An 11,867-nucleotide genomic window follows, 5' to 3' on the forward strand; every position below is an offset into this window, starting at 1 on the left:
TACTCAGTGACTTTGTTGTCCTGCATACATCCACAGGGACAGATTGAAAAGCTGACGATGGAGAACAATGCCCTAATTGAGAAGCTAGCTGCAGAGGAGAACAGGAGGAAACAGCTGGCCGATAAGAGTCAGGTAATCTTATCAATGTGCTTATTATAGCAGAGCTCCACTTAAGAAACATCTCATGACTCCAGTGTTGCTTTCCTTTAAGCATAAAAGGTGACAAAACAATTTTTACCAGAGATATAAACTACCAACAAACAAAAATCATGACACAACCTTATTTTTAAGAGCTGTCTATTAAGGTCAATCAACCATTCTTTACTATGTAAAACAGTGTGGGTTAAACCATGTGTTAGCTACAACACTGCCCTCCCTCTGGGCCCAGAGTGTAGATTTTAATTTTCCCAGAGTGCTGTTGTACAGTGAGGATGCCACTCCTCATCAGTGTTAAGTGGCTGCCCCATGTACCCGGCATTCTGCCCTGGCACAGCAGAGTCATTAATGTAACTACCTCACATTACCCTACCACTCCACATCTCCTATTAATAGATAAGAACAGCAGTAGCAACAGCTCACTGTTACACACTGACCACTCGTAGTTAAAAAAAAAAAAAGAGAGACTAGGAGTAGTTTAAACACTTCCTTCATGCAGAACACATTATTTGCATGTTTATAATTTTTTGATGTCATGTGTGACGTCTAAGCTTCTTTGTCCCCGTGAGCCCAGAGCAGAGATTAATGTGTAAGTGATTCATGGCGCCCTCTGTTGTGTGTTTCTGGATTTATGGCCACATGACATTTATGAGGCTTGCTGTACTCATTTTTGAAGTATTTTTGAAAGTCCCTGAACCTCTGGGCACTACTTATTTGTCCCCGCAGAAGGACTCCCACGCCCTGTATCTGGAGCAGGAGCTAGAGAGCCTCAAAGTGGTGCTGGATATTAAAAACAAACAGCTCCACCAGCAGGAAAAGAAGCTGATGGAGATAGACAAACTGGTGAGACCTGAGGGGGATGACTGCTGGGCATTGAGACGAGCAATTCTGCTGCTAAATAAAACCCACTGCCATCACTCAATCATTCTGTGGATTTTTATTTCTTTCCAGATGGAGAAAAATGTGAAGTTGGATGAGAGCCTTAACAAGGTCCAGCAGGAGAATGAGGACCTCAAAGCCCGCATGGAAAGACACGCTGCACTGTCAAGGTAAGACACGTGCGTAGGGATGGAAACTACACTCTGAAGCATCTAACCGCCCGTCTCCGTTCACACTCCTTAAGCTTCACTGAACTTTTGAATCACCCTATTCAATGAAATGCCTGCTCCTCTGTGCCATAGACCAGCATCATTTTCTAATAACTATTAATCAGTGAGCCACCCTATCACCCAATTACAAAAGCTGGCCAGTCTGACATCATGTTGCCTGAGCTCATTACTATTCATGACCTCGCCCAGTTGCGCTGGGTAAAGGATTCTCATTCGCCAATAGGAGTCAAGCAGCTTAGCTCGTTGAATATTAATGAGAACTGGCAGAAATCGAGCTGAGTCTTCCTGCAGGCTTTCTATACCACGCTAGAATGGCTTGAAACAAGGTAACCAAGGCATTTTTTCCACAAAAAATGTTCCAGAGTCCATGGTAGAACTTCAGACATTACCACAAAGTCATGAAATACGTGTGACAGGGCACCTTTAAGGCTTTCCGGAACAACCTTTGTAATGGTAATTTGATTTGATTCATACTGTAGGTAGGAGCTTCAGTTGAATGGTTGAGTATTTTCTGTCTGTAAACCTTTCTAACCTGTGTGTTGTGTTGATGCGTTGCAGACAGCTGTCGACGGAGCAGACAGTGCTGCAGGAAACCCTGCAGAAGGAGTCCAAGGTGAACAAGCGTTTGTCGATGGAGAACGAGGAGCTGATGTGGAAGCTCCACAACGGAGACCTGAGTAGCCCCCGCAAGGTGTCCCCCACCTCCGCCTCCTCCCCCCACTCCTTCAGCTTCCAATCGCCACGCAGCTCGGGCCTGTTCTCCAGCCCTCCAGTCTCACCCAGATAACCATGGGCCCCTGCTTCCTCGAAGCACACCCTCTCTTTTGAGTTATCCCTCTGGAATTAAGAGCCATGTTTGTTTCCTGTTTGCTTAGCAACACAACAGCCTTTGACTCCTTGGAGATTGGATGAACTCTGACACTTTCTGTACAGAGGTACAGACCATTTAAAAAAAAGAAATGCTGCACAGAAGCACTTAATAAGCAAGGTCTTCTTGTTTTTTTGCCTTTCACGTCTGATACTATGGATGGGGGGGGGGAAGGAAATCTCAGGACTTCAATGAAACACTATTTTTGTTACTTGTTGGCAGAGGCTTTTCTCAGAACACTCCCATACACCGTACATGCAGTAAAATATACACACACCTGCATGCAGATATAGCCCAGTGTGTGTGGGAGAGCACTTGTTTGTGTCTCTGGAGACCACAGCCCTGGAAAGTCTGAATTTAGAATAGCTGTGAATACAGATGGCACTGTCCCTTCTCGTATTGCCTTTTATTTAAAATACACATGAAATATGGAATTTCTTTCTGTTGGATCCCTGCACCATTTCTCACAGCTAACTGTGCAAGAGTGACATTCAAATTGTCATATTACTAACATCCAGCTGCTAGTTAGTACACCAGGGCTGTACAAGTCTCAATCTATGTTCAGAATTTCTTTGAGGTATTTTATATATATATATTTTTTTTAAAGGTTGTTAATTTTACACCTAGGTTATCGGTTTAAGAATCATCTGTGGCCTCAAACGTGTTTTTATTTTCCACATAGGTTTGTTTGTTTGTTTGACCAAGGGACCAATCCAAGTCTTTGTGCATGTGTTTGAGTCTTGGTGATCGCCCCTCACTGAACCCTCCTAATGCAGCTTTAAAGTTGGGGTCTTTGCAAAGAGTTGACCAGAAGAGGCTTTGCTTGTACATGTCACTGACACTGCAATGTCTCAAAAAGTGTGGAATTGATGTTATTGGTTTGTTGACCCTGTTTGAAATATGCAATTAATAAAGTCTTGTATTAAATCTGGTGTATCAGATTTGAGCTATTAAACTGTGATCCACATATTTTTGAGCTACTCGCAGCAGATGACACTAATTAGTTACATTTAAAAGGTATATTATAGGAATTCAGTTTTTCCTGGAACTCGGCAGTTATCACTTCAGTCTCCTAAGTGTTGTGTTTGAGCCAAATATACTTAAATGTTTTATAAACCACAAATATTCATATCCTCAGCTAAAGTATATTCCAAAATCATAACAACCAAAACAACTTCTCAGCAAAGTGGAAACTGCAGCAAGTGTTGCATTGGACCGAAATAAGTTCTGGGCCCGCAGATCACATTCCACATACGGAGTGCATTAGGACGTCAGCCTGGCACACAGCTCAGCTTTAAACCAGATTCTCTTCTTCACAGCGTGCCAGAGCAATTCTCTTGTCCAGCATCATTATTTCATTTCAATGTAGCGCAAAGGCTAACTATGACAAGTCAGGGATGTTTAATTAGGTGTCCAACACAGAGTGCCAGGGTTTACAGCAGGGTGTTGTCCCTGTCAGAAAGAGGCCCATCAAAGAGCACATTTGTTTGTACTTTTATTTTTTTAAATGTATGTACCACTTGCATTAATTACAGCTGACGTTCTTCACCCAGTGTCATTCTGATGTACAATGTGAGCAAACATGTAGAGCTCACACACACACAGATACAAAGAAACCCTACTTTATAAGAGAAGTCTGAACACTTGACTCATTTTAAAATGTTCCAATTAATCTAGTCATTTTTCAAAGCCAGATCAAGGAGAGATGACATATTTTAAAGTGTGTTTGGTAGGTATTCAAGTGACTCCCGCTTTTCCATCTCAAAGCCTTGAACTAAGGGACTGTTCTTATTTATTTCAGGGGCCACCGGAGGAGTTTTGGGACCTTTAGACAAAATAGACATGACCATCTCCTCGCCAGTAATAATTTTTCTATGACCCTCCAAAACAAATTGGAAAAGAGGCATGACCCTCCCCCAGCAATTCGATACCTTCTGTACTGGTTTGCACTTGGCAAAGATGCACAGACTGTCATTGCTTTTTTACAGCAATGACATTTTTGATTTAACCTGTGCATTCTCATCAGACGCATCCCACTCCTCTGTTATGGTCTGGCGGCCATTTCAGTAGATTTACTCACTGACGTTGTTGTGGAAACAAAATAAGCATGGGAACTAAATGCACACTTACTGCATTACTTCAAATACTAATAAGTTACTCCTCTAGTAAACTAGTATTCACATGAAATAAAACAAAACATTGAGACCATTCAGCAAAGGACACTGGGTAACATTCAACACACAAACTGGTTGCTATGGACTGTCACTAGGCTTCCTCCACTTCGCCGTTTAAACAAAGTGGAATAAACGTAAATCCAAATCTACACAAAACCCGCAATCAATTAGTAAACTGACATCAAATGTGGCATTTAGGAAACCTTTATTGCAACCTTGGCATGGTAAGATGTCCAGACTAGCAACAGTCATTTTCGTTTTTTACGTCCTGATGCTCGCATCGTCAGCCAGGTAATATTTTTTTTACTAAAGCAGTATATGAAATCAGATGTATTACCTACCACCATTTAGTTGTTTTGTGTTATTTAAGATATTTATAAAATATCTGGTCATGCCAGACGTAATTATTCCACAAATTTTTTAAACGATGCAATTATCCGTTTCAGCCACCAGGGGGGCAGTGCTCCCCCTGCCCCACAGCAAACTCATGACCCTCCCCTCAACAAAGAATAAAAAGACATGACCCTCCCCTATTTTCCTCCAGTGGTCCTTTCCATAAATACTGGCTAGTCTGCAGCAGAGCTTTTAAGGTTCTTTTCTGTCAAAGAAATGTGATTACCAAGGCCTTCCTGCATTGCTGTTTCCTCGAGGTCAGACGTGAAAAAACGCTGAGAAACAACAGTCAGTGTAGTCATAAAACTGCCACGCGTTCAAGCATCAAGGCCTTATGAGACGCAATATTCAATATTGTTTTTAGAATAGTCTAGCTGCACAAAGTATTAGTAATAAGACAGCTATGCAGAGGCTAGTCAAAACACTGTAGCAGTTGAAAGAAGGAAAGACCCTGAAAATGACATTAAAAAACATCAAAGTAACTTCATTATTATCTTATTTTTTAAATAAAGTTTAAATATTCTGACTCAGAAGTATGCAGTGCTGTATAAGATGTAATCACAGTGCAGGTCATTCCTTCTGGTCAAATTTAATTGAACCATCTACAGGTTGTCTGGACCGAGTCTGGACTGACGATTCCTGTTGTCCCTGTCAGAGAGAGGCCCATACCCCACTGACTCCACTACCCAGAACTCATTTGTTTGTACTTTTATTTAAAAAAAAATAGCGCTTGCATTAATTACAGCGTACTCTTTGTCATCCATTCTGCAACGAGTTTAAGAATCTATCTTAAACCCATACTCCTGTAGAACATATCATGAAGCATGTTGGCAACCAGTTTGGGATTTTCTCTCCAAATGTTCCCAGAGATGTTCAGTAGATTTAAGATCTGGTGGACTGTGGAGGAAAAGCCCTGCAGGTCAGCACTCATTCTTCTCTGGACTTCAGATAGTGTTGCGTTCATGTGCGTGGGCTGATCGTCCTGCTGCAAAGTGAATCCTCTCCTCAGAGCTTTAAGCCAGATGAAGTGTAATGTGTCTGCACAAATACAACTTTTTTGTAGTTGCTCCAAAATAAGTGAAACTTTTTCAAATGAACTCTTCAACAAAAGATGTAGCAAATCTTTATTATGTTATCACAATCTGCAATCTAGAAATACACCCATAACACTGGTTCTGTTGCCGCGGCTATTTGGAGATGATGTCGATCGTCACAGTTGTCTCACCGTACTGGTTCTTGGCGTTACAGACGTAGTTTCCAAAGTCGATGGTCTCCATGTCTTCTACAGTCATGACATTCTGGGACAAGCGCGTGGTGTGGCCCATTCCTCTGTTAACCAGCCTCCAGGACGTTTGGATGTGAACTGGGCGGCGGCCCTGCACAACAGAACAAACAGGATTTATGTTAATTGTTAGTGACAATCAGGGCAGGAAAATGATTGATCCATTGTTCACAATGGTTAGGTAATCCACCATGGTTTATCAACAACAAGACCTTAAAGTCCCCCTCCAATTTTTCTTGTGTTTTTCTTATTATGACCTCACTTGAATGCTTGAGCTTCAATGTGCAGAGTGATGTGTGTGTGATGTGCATGTGAAAAAACCTACTTGGCAATAAAGCTTTTCTGATTCTGAGATTATTTTAACATCCATCTGCTGAAGGGGGAAGTTTTAATGTGCTCATATTATGCTTTTTGGCTTTTTCCCTTTCCTTTATAGTGTTATATATCTTTTTTGTGCATGTTATAGGTTTACAAAGTGAAAAAGCCCAAAGTCCACCCCAAAGGGACTTACCATCTCCAACAGAAAACCCTGTTTACCAACTGCTCCAAACAGCTCTATTGTAGTCCAGCCTTTACTTCAGAGACAAACGTGGTCACTTTGGAACACACGTTATAATGCTTGCCTAGCTGCTAGCGTCATACTCTGCTTCTGTATGGCTAGTAGTCCTTACCTAGCTACTGAGCATGTGTGACTCCCAACAAAGATGGAACAGAAGTGAGATGTCTCACTCTGTAGCCAGGGGCGGATCTACCGGGGTGGCATAGGGTGACACCCTTAAAGAAAGCCTTGCTATCCCTGCTGCCACCCCAGTTGGCAGCAACGAATTAAAAGTTATGGCCAGTTTGACAATTTACGAGTGTGAATCTCCAATGTCCAACTGCAGTGTGTACATACTATTTCTCATCAAACTGTGATTAAATTCAGTATATGTCTGTCATATGTTGCCCCCCCTCAAAAATTCCTGCCCCCCTCTTGCCACCCCATAAATATTTTTCTAGATCCACCCCTGTCTGTAGCTAAAACAGAGAGCTCAACACACAGGGTGAAAAGAGGAGCTGAAGCAATGTGCAGTACAACAAAAATATGGTGGGTTTTTTGTGTTTTTGAAAAACCATGTAAACCTATCCTGATATAACCTCTAAATACAATTATGAACCTGAAAATGAGCATAATATGAGCAGTTAGACACAGGGGTGTCTAACTGTGTGTCAATCACTGTTCATGCACACACATTTATTCTCACTTGAGGGGGGAGGGGCTTAGGAGACCGTTTTGGACTGAGAAGTTGTCGATGTTCAAATTTTTTGGCTAAGTCCTGGATCTTCACAATCCTACCTACAGCACTTTTAACTGATTATTATTTCTAACCACTGACAAAGTGTCACACTTGAGACTCCATACATCTACTGTCAGAATACTATATATATACTTTCTATATTTCCAATTACTACTGAATGTATTAGAGTTTTTTTTAACCGTTGTTCTACAGGGCATATAGTTTTGTTGAATTACTCCTGGTTACAAAATAAATGTCTCTGTTGGACATATTAAATTGTCCTCTTACCTGACCAGGATAAGTCCAGGTGAAGCTCACGTCCTCCTCTGGCTCCCCCAGCACGCTGCAGGTCACGTTGACGTTGTCTCCTCCTCTCACAGACTCCGGAGACACTGCTAGGCTCACAAATGGTGCCCCGCTAGGAACTGTCAACAAGAAACAGAAAACAACAATGTCAAAATTTGTAGAAAACATTTATAGATGAAAGCTTAGTTGGTACTTTAACGTCAGTCCAAATTCTATTTCTCTCCATCTGCCGGCCAAACTTGCCATGGCAGCTAATTTGATCTAAACAACACACAATTTCCATTTCATAAATTCACCTCCCATCCTCCTCCCATTTTTTAAAATCCAAGCTGTGTTTCCATTTCTGTTGGCGAGCGTTCACATGTACCAAGCTCAGCAGCGAGGAGGATTTTGACAAATGTGAAATACAACCTTTTCCTGAAAGCTAATGAAGCACTGGGTTCATGACTTTGTAAAAATGCCTCTCACGGTGGTTCTTGGTGCTTTTAACCAGGACTGTAGTCAAGTCCACCTTTGTCGAGTCCAAGACAAGTCCAAGACCAGGACTAGTCGAGACAGAGTCAAGACCGAGTCCAAATGAGAGACTGTAAAGCCCGAGACAGAAAAAAAAGAATCCTCTACAAGACCACTTACTTACCTGTTCATAATGTATGTGATGCGAGAGACAGTATATCCTCTCATTTGGTAATGATCAAAAAGAAAGTGCAGCACTGTAGGATCAATTAGGCCATATTATTTACTTTAAGTAGAGCAAAAGTCTGGAGTACTACAGCACTGCTTCGAACCAATAAAGGGACAAGTAACGTGGTTATGTTTGACAGTTAAAGGCACAGGAAAAATGGTTACTCATCACTAAACAATGAATAAAGTATTCAGATTCTGATTCTGCACTTGGAGCAGCATCACCATATGTTACTGTATTTATGGAAATTCCGCCGGATGTCGCTCTTTTCCGCCAGATGTCCCGTTTCCTTCCGCTTTCTTTGTGTTGGCGTTCTAAACTCCGGTGGATTTCTGAGGACTGTGTTTAACTTCTCCTCAGATCTCTGCAGGGTTAATCCAGACAGCTAGCTAGACTGCCAGACCCTCCTCCGCAGCGTTGTGGAGGAGGGTCTGACAATGCGAGACTACTGTATTTATAACCACATTGAACTGCATCCTTACCCTCCACGTAGAGCAGCTGGTACTTTGTGGAGATCTGAGGCGTTCCCTTGGTCACAGCCTTGCAGTAGAAGACCCCCTGATGCCCTGGGCTGGGGTTCTTCAGGACAAACCCCTTGGTGGGGTCATAGGTCACCTGTGTCCTGTTGGCTGTGATCTCCTCCGGAGGGACTTCTCTGTGCAGGGACACCTTGGCCTGCGGGTCGGTCACGCGGCAGGGCACCACGGCAGGCCGGTCTGGGCGCAGGTACACGATCTCAAAGTGGATGGCGGAGGGGACGAAGAGGTTGTCTTTGTCTGTTTGGACAGAAAACAGTCAAATAAACTGTAGGGTTCCAGGGGATCCCCAGCAAAAAAGGGAATCATTTATTTTCACTTTAATTTCATCCATAAGTAGTCGGGATTGACGATCGTGACCGGTGGATCCTTTTATTTTGGGAAACAACAACAAACTTCGCGCTAGCAAGTTACACGCTAAAAAAAGGCAAGTTTTGAAGAAAATTTGGATCGTACAACAAGGTAGGTCTGCTTGGTTGGTTTGGGGAATTATTGTAAAGATTTGCCAGGAATATGTTTATGATATTTACATTCTAACTTGGATGTTTTGGGACCGATTGGTGGGGACAAAATACACACGGCGATACACAGTAACAGTTAACTTCATTTAATATTTCATGTGGCGTTTTCTTTTGCGGGGTGCAGATAGGTCTGGCAATGGGAGACTAACCAATAAGTAACACAATGACAATGACAGAATGTATGACTCATTTGGGCCTGGGTTTCATACACTCTCTGTAATATAACATCTAAAAGCGAAAATCCCAGATACAGGATTACTGATCTTATTAATAAAGCATTAATAAATATCATACATTATAATTCATCATTAACCATTCAGGAAAGTGACATCATGTACTCTTGTGAATATCTCTTATTGCTTATTTCAAAAAAAAATTTTTAATGTAAAGTGCTATGTGCTATGTATCCCATGAATCACCTGTGAAATAGATGTATGAGACATAGGTGCGATCGTGGTCCCTCTCGCACTCTGTGCCGTCGCACACGATCACCCAGCAGCTGTAGGGCCCCGTGTCAGCAGCAGAGGGCGACGTCAGGACCAGCTGACTGTACTTGTCACTCTGCTTGATGCTGGACACGGGAAACGAAAACATAAGACTTTCACATTCACATCAACGTACGGTATAGCATGACAAAAAGCTGCCGTGTAGGATTGGGCATCGAGAACCAATTCCTGCTTGGAATCGTTTCAAAAATTACGATTCCAGTAGAATCGTTTCTTTATTGGAATCGTTTGGAGGATTTGGTTTCAAATCCGATCATCGCTTCCCAATTTAACATGCGCAAGTTTTGGTTTCCGTAGCAGCCAGGCGCTTGTGTTGCAGCCGTGGAGCACAGTAAGCGGCGCTCTAGTCTGGCTTTATTTTACATTGAAAAAGCTGTAAAACTGCAAACCAATATTGAATCAAAATAAAACTTTCCTCTTATTTGTGAAAATAGGCATGTGACCCGCTTCAACTCCACCCCTCAAAGAATCGGAATCGATAAGCGATAAGAACTGGAATCAAAAGGAAGAATCGCAATTGGAATCAGAATTATTAAAATCCAAACGATGCCCAACCCTAGTGACGTGTGCTTCCAGCACCTGAGGCGTGAGTCGTTAAAGGTGTCCAGGTAGGTCGGGTATGACCAACCAATAGAATCGCCTTTGCAGCGCAGCTCCATGTTCTTCCCAGGAGTCAGAGTTGTGGTCTGGCCCAGGCGCAAGAAGCGTCCCTTATCTAAAACCTGGGTCAACAGGGACTGTCCTTTCCCTACTCCATCTTTCGGTTTGAATGGTCGTCGCTTCCCCCCTGGACGGATGCGGTTCTCTCCTACATCTTTTTTCCGCTTGGCTTGCTGGCAGGTACCTAGATACACAGAAAGAGGAAGGTGCGTTATAGAGGCAAGAGCAAAAAATAAATAAAGACAACAAAGATAAGTCGCAAAATCATGTGTTACTGTACTGTGCCAAAGACTCCGGACTGGTGTTCAGTATGCCTTTCTGGAGAGCTACTCTTTGGGTTTCCCCAGCTGTGACAACAATGGAACAGGAAGAGTAAAATCCTTAGTACTGGCAGAAAATGTCCAGCACCCAGCCTCAGCAGTTTCTCAGCGGGCACAGAACACATAAACCATTAAAGACAAGGAACAAACGAACAGTCCATAGTGTAGACTTTCAGGGTTTGTTGTTTTATTCTTCCCTGCAGCATTAACAAGGAGGGTCAGCAGTGAAGGCCAGTTAATTAGAACCATCTGCTGCATGCTTTGGATGCAGCTGGTTTGAGTTGGTCTGCAGAAATACTTTGCAAAAACTCACACAACTTAACGCAAACTTTTACAATTTCCATGCATTATTTAAAATTCAAATATAGCAGAGAAGTTGCAATGTACATCTGAAGGAAGACAAAATGATTGACAATTGTGTTGATCAAGTGATCAAGTCTTTGCCTTATGTGAATGTGATTTACTTCTTTGTAAAATTCACCTCCTATTCTACGCCCCTTTACAGAGACTGGTGCCCCCAGCCAGTATTTACACAACCTCAGATTATCTAATCCTCCCACAACCCCCAGGTTACACTCCAAGTTCTCGTGATTTAAATAACAGTCTTTCGGTTCAATCATAACTCGTCAAGACAAACACTTTACTCACCATTTTGGAGCTGCACCCAGAGCAGTGCAAGGCAAAGCACAACCCAGAGCTTCATAGTGTGCTGACGGGATGGTCTGCTTTGCGGGGCCTGGAGAGATCGGGGAGGTTTGGTGAGGGGCTCAGTAGGAACACTGCAGGCTCCCGCTGCCCTGTTCAGATTTCCAGCTCCATCCTCACAGACTGAGAAGAAAAGGGAAAATAACTCCAGAGCCCTTCTGTTTACTCCCTCTCCTCAGACCAAAAGAACATCGACACAGACTCTGGAGCCCTCTGCTGGACCTGAGTGTGAATCAAGGATAGCTTCACCAAGTTTCATCTTAAAACACTACTGAGTTGAAACAGGTGATGTTACAGGCAAGGTGAAGAGAAGAGAAAATGTTGTTACCAAGATGTGAACATAGGTTGGTAAGTAACAGTTCATGCAGTTCA

The 11,867-nt window shown here is 42.6% G+C and overlaps 2 protein-coding genes across 6 annotated transcripts in view; one reads left to right on the top strand and one right to left on the bottom strand.

Annotated features, from left to right (window-relative positions):
- The window catches only part of mtus1a (microtubule associated tumor suppressor 1a), a 29,190-nt gene extending 26,102 nt beyond the window's left edge, over positions 1-3,088 (top strand). For 3 of the 5 annotated variants that reach the window (XM_039812792.1, XM_039812791.1, XM_039812794.1), the window contains 4 exons: positions 37-132; positions 883-999; positions 1,108-1,205; positions 1,824-3,088. In XM_039812792.1, the coding sequence (XP_039668726.1) occupies positions 37-132; positions 883-999; positions 1,108-1,205; positions 1,824-2,052 (540 nt within the window). In that variant the 3' untranslated portion in view covers positions 2,053-3,088. The remainder of the gene's footprint in view (positions 1-36; positions 133-882; positions 1,000-1,107; positions 1,206-1,823) is intronic. The other 2 variants (XM_039812796.1, XM_039812797.1) reach the window with 1 other exon arrangement.
- A 2,710-nt stretch (positions 3,089-5,798) lies between these two features.
- Positions 5,799-11,652, bottom strand: pdgfrl (platelet-derived growth factor receptor-like). Its single transcript, XM_039812580.1, has 6 exons — positions 11,439-11,652; positions 10,390-10,654; positions 9,724-9,875; positions 8,730-9,023; positions 7,548-7,684; positions 5,799-6,076 (listed from the first exon to the last, which is right to left on the bottom strand). Exons 1-6 carry the CDS (start codon positions 11,491-11,493, stop codon positions 5,888-5,890), a joined length of 1,092 nt encoding a protein of 363 aa, XP_039668514.1. The 5' UTR covers positions 11,494-11,652; the 3' UTR covers positions 5,799-5,887.
- Positions 11,653-11,867: the final 215 nt, after the last annotated feature.

This window comes from Perca fluviatilis, chromosome 10 (assembly GCF_010015445.1).
Source record: "Perca fluviatilis chromosome 10, GENO_Pfluv_1.0, whole genome shotgun sequence".
NCBI classification, from domain to species: Eukaryota; Metazoa; Chordata; class Actinopteri; order Perciformes; family Percidae; genus Perca; species Perca fluviatilis.

Excerpts from the sequence above, each read along its gene's own strand:
- pdgfrl (XM_039812580.1), bottom strand. The coding sequence starts at position 11,493 with ATGAAGCTCTGGGTTGTGCTTTGCCTTGCACTGCTCTGGGTGCAGCTC. Across the intron at positions 9,024-9,723 it reads CTCATACATCTATTTCACAG|ACAAAGACAACCTCTTCGTC; the intron begins GTGATTCATGGG and ends CTGTCCAAACAG. Across the intron at positions 7,685-8,729 it reads CCAGCTGCTCTACGTGGAGG|TTCCTAGCGGGGCACCATTT; the intron begins GTAAGGATGCAG and ends TCTTGTTGACAG.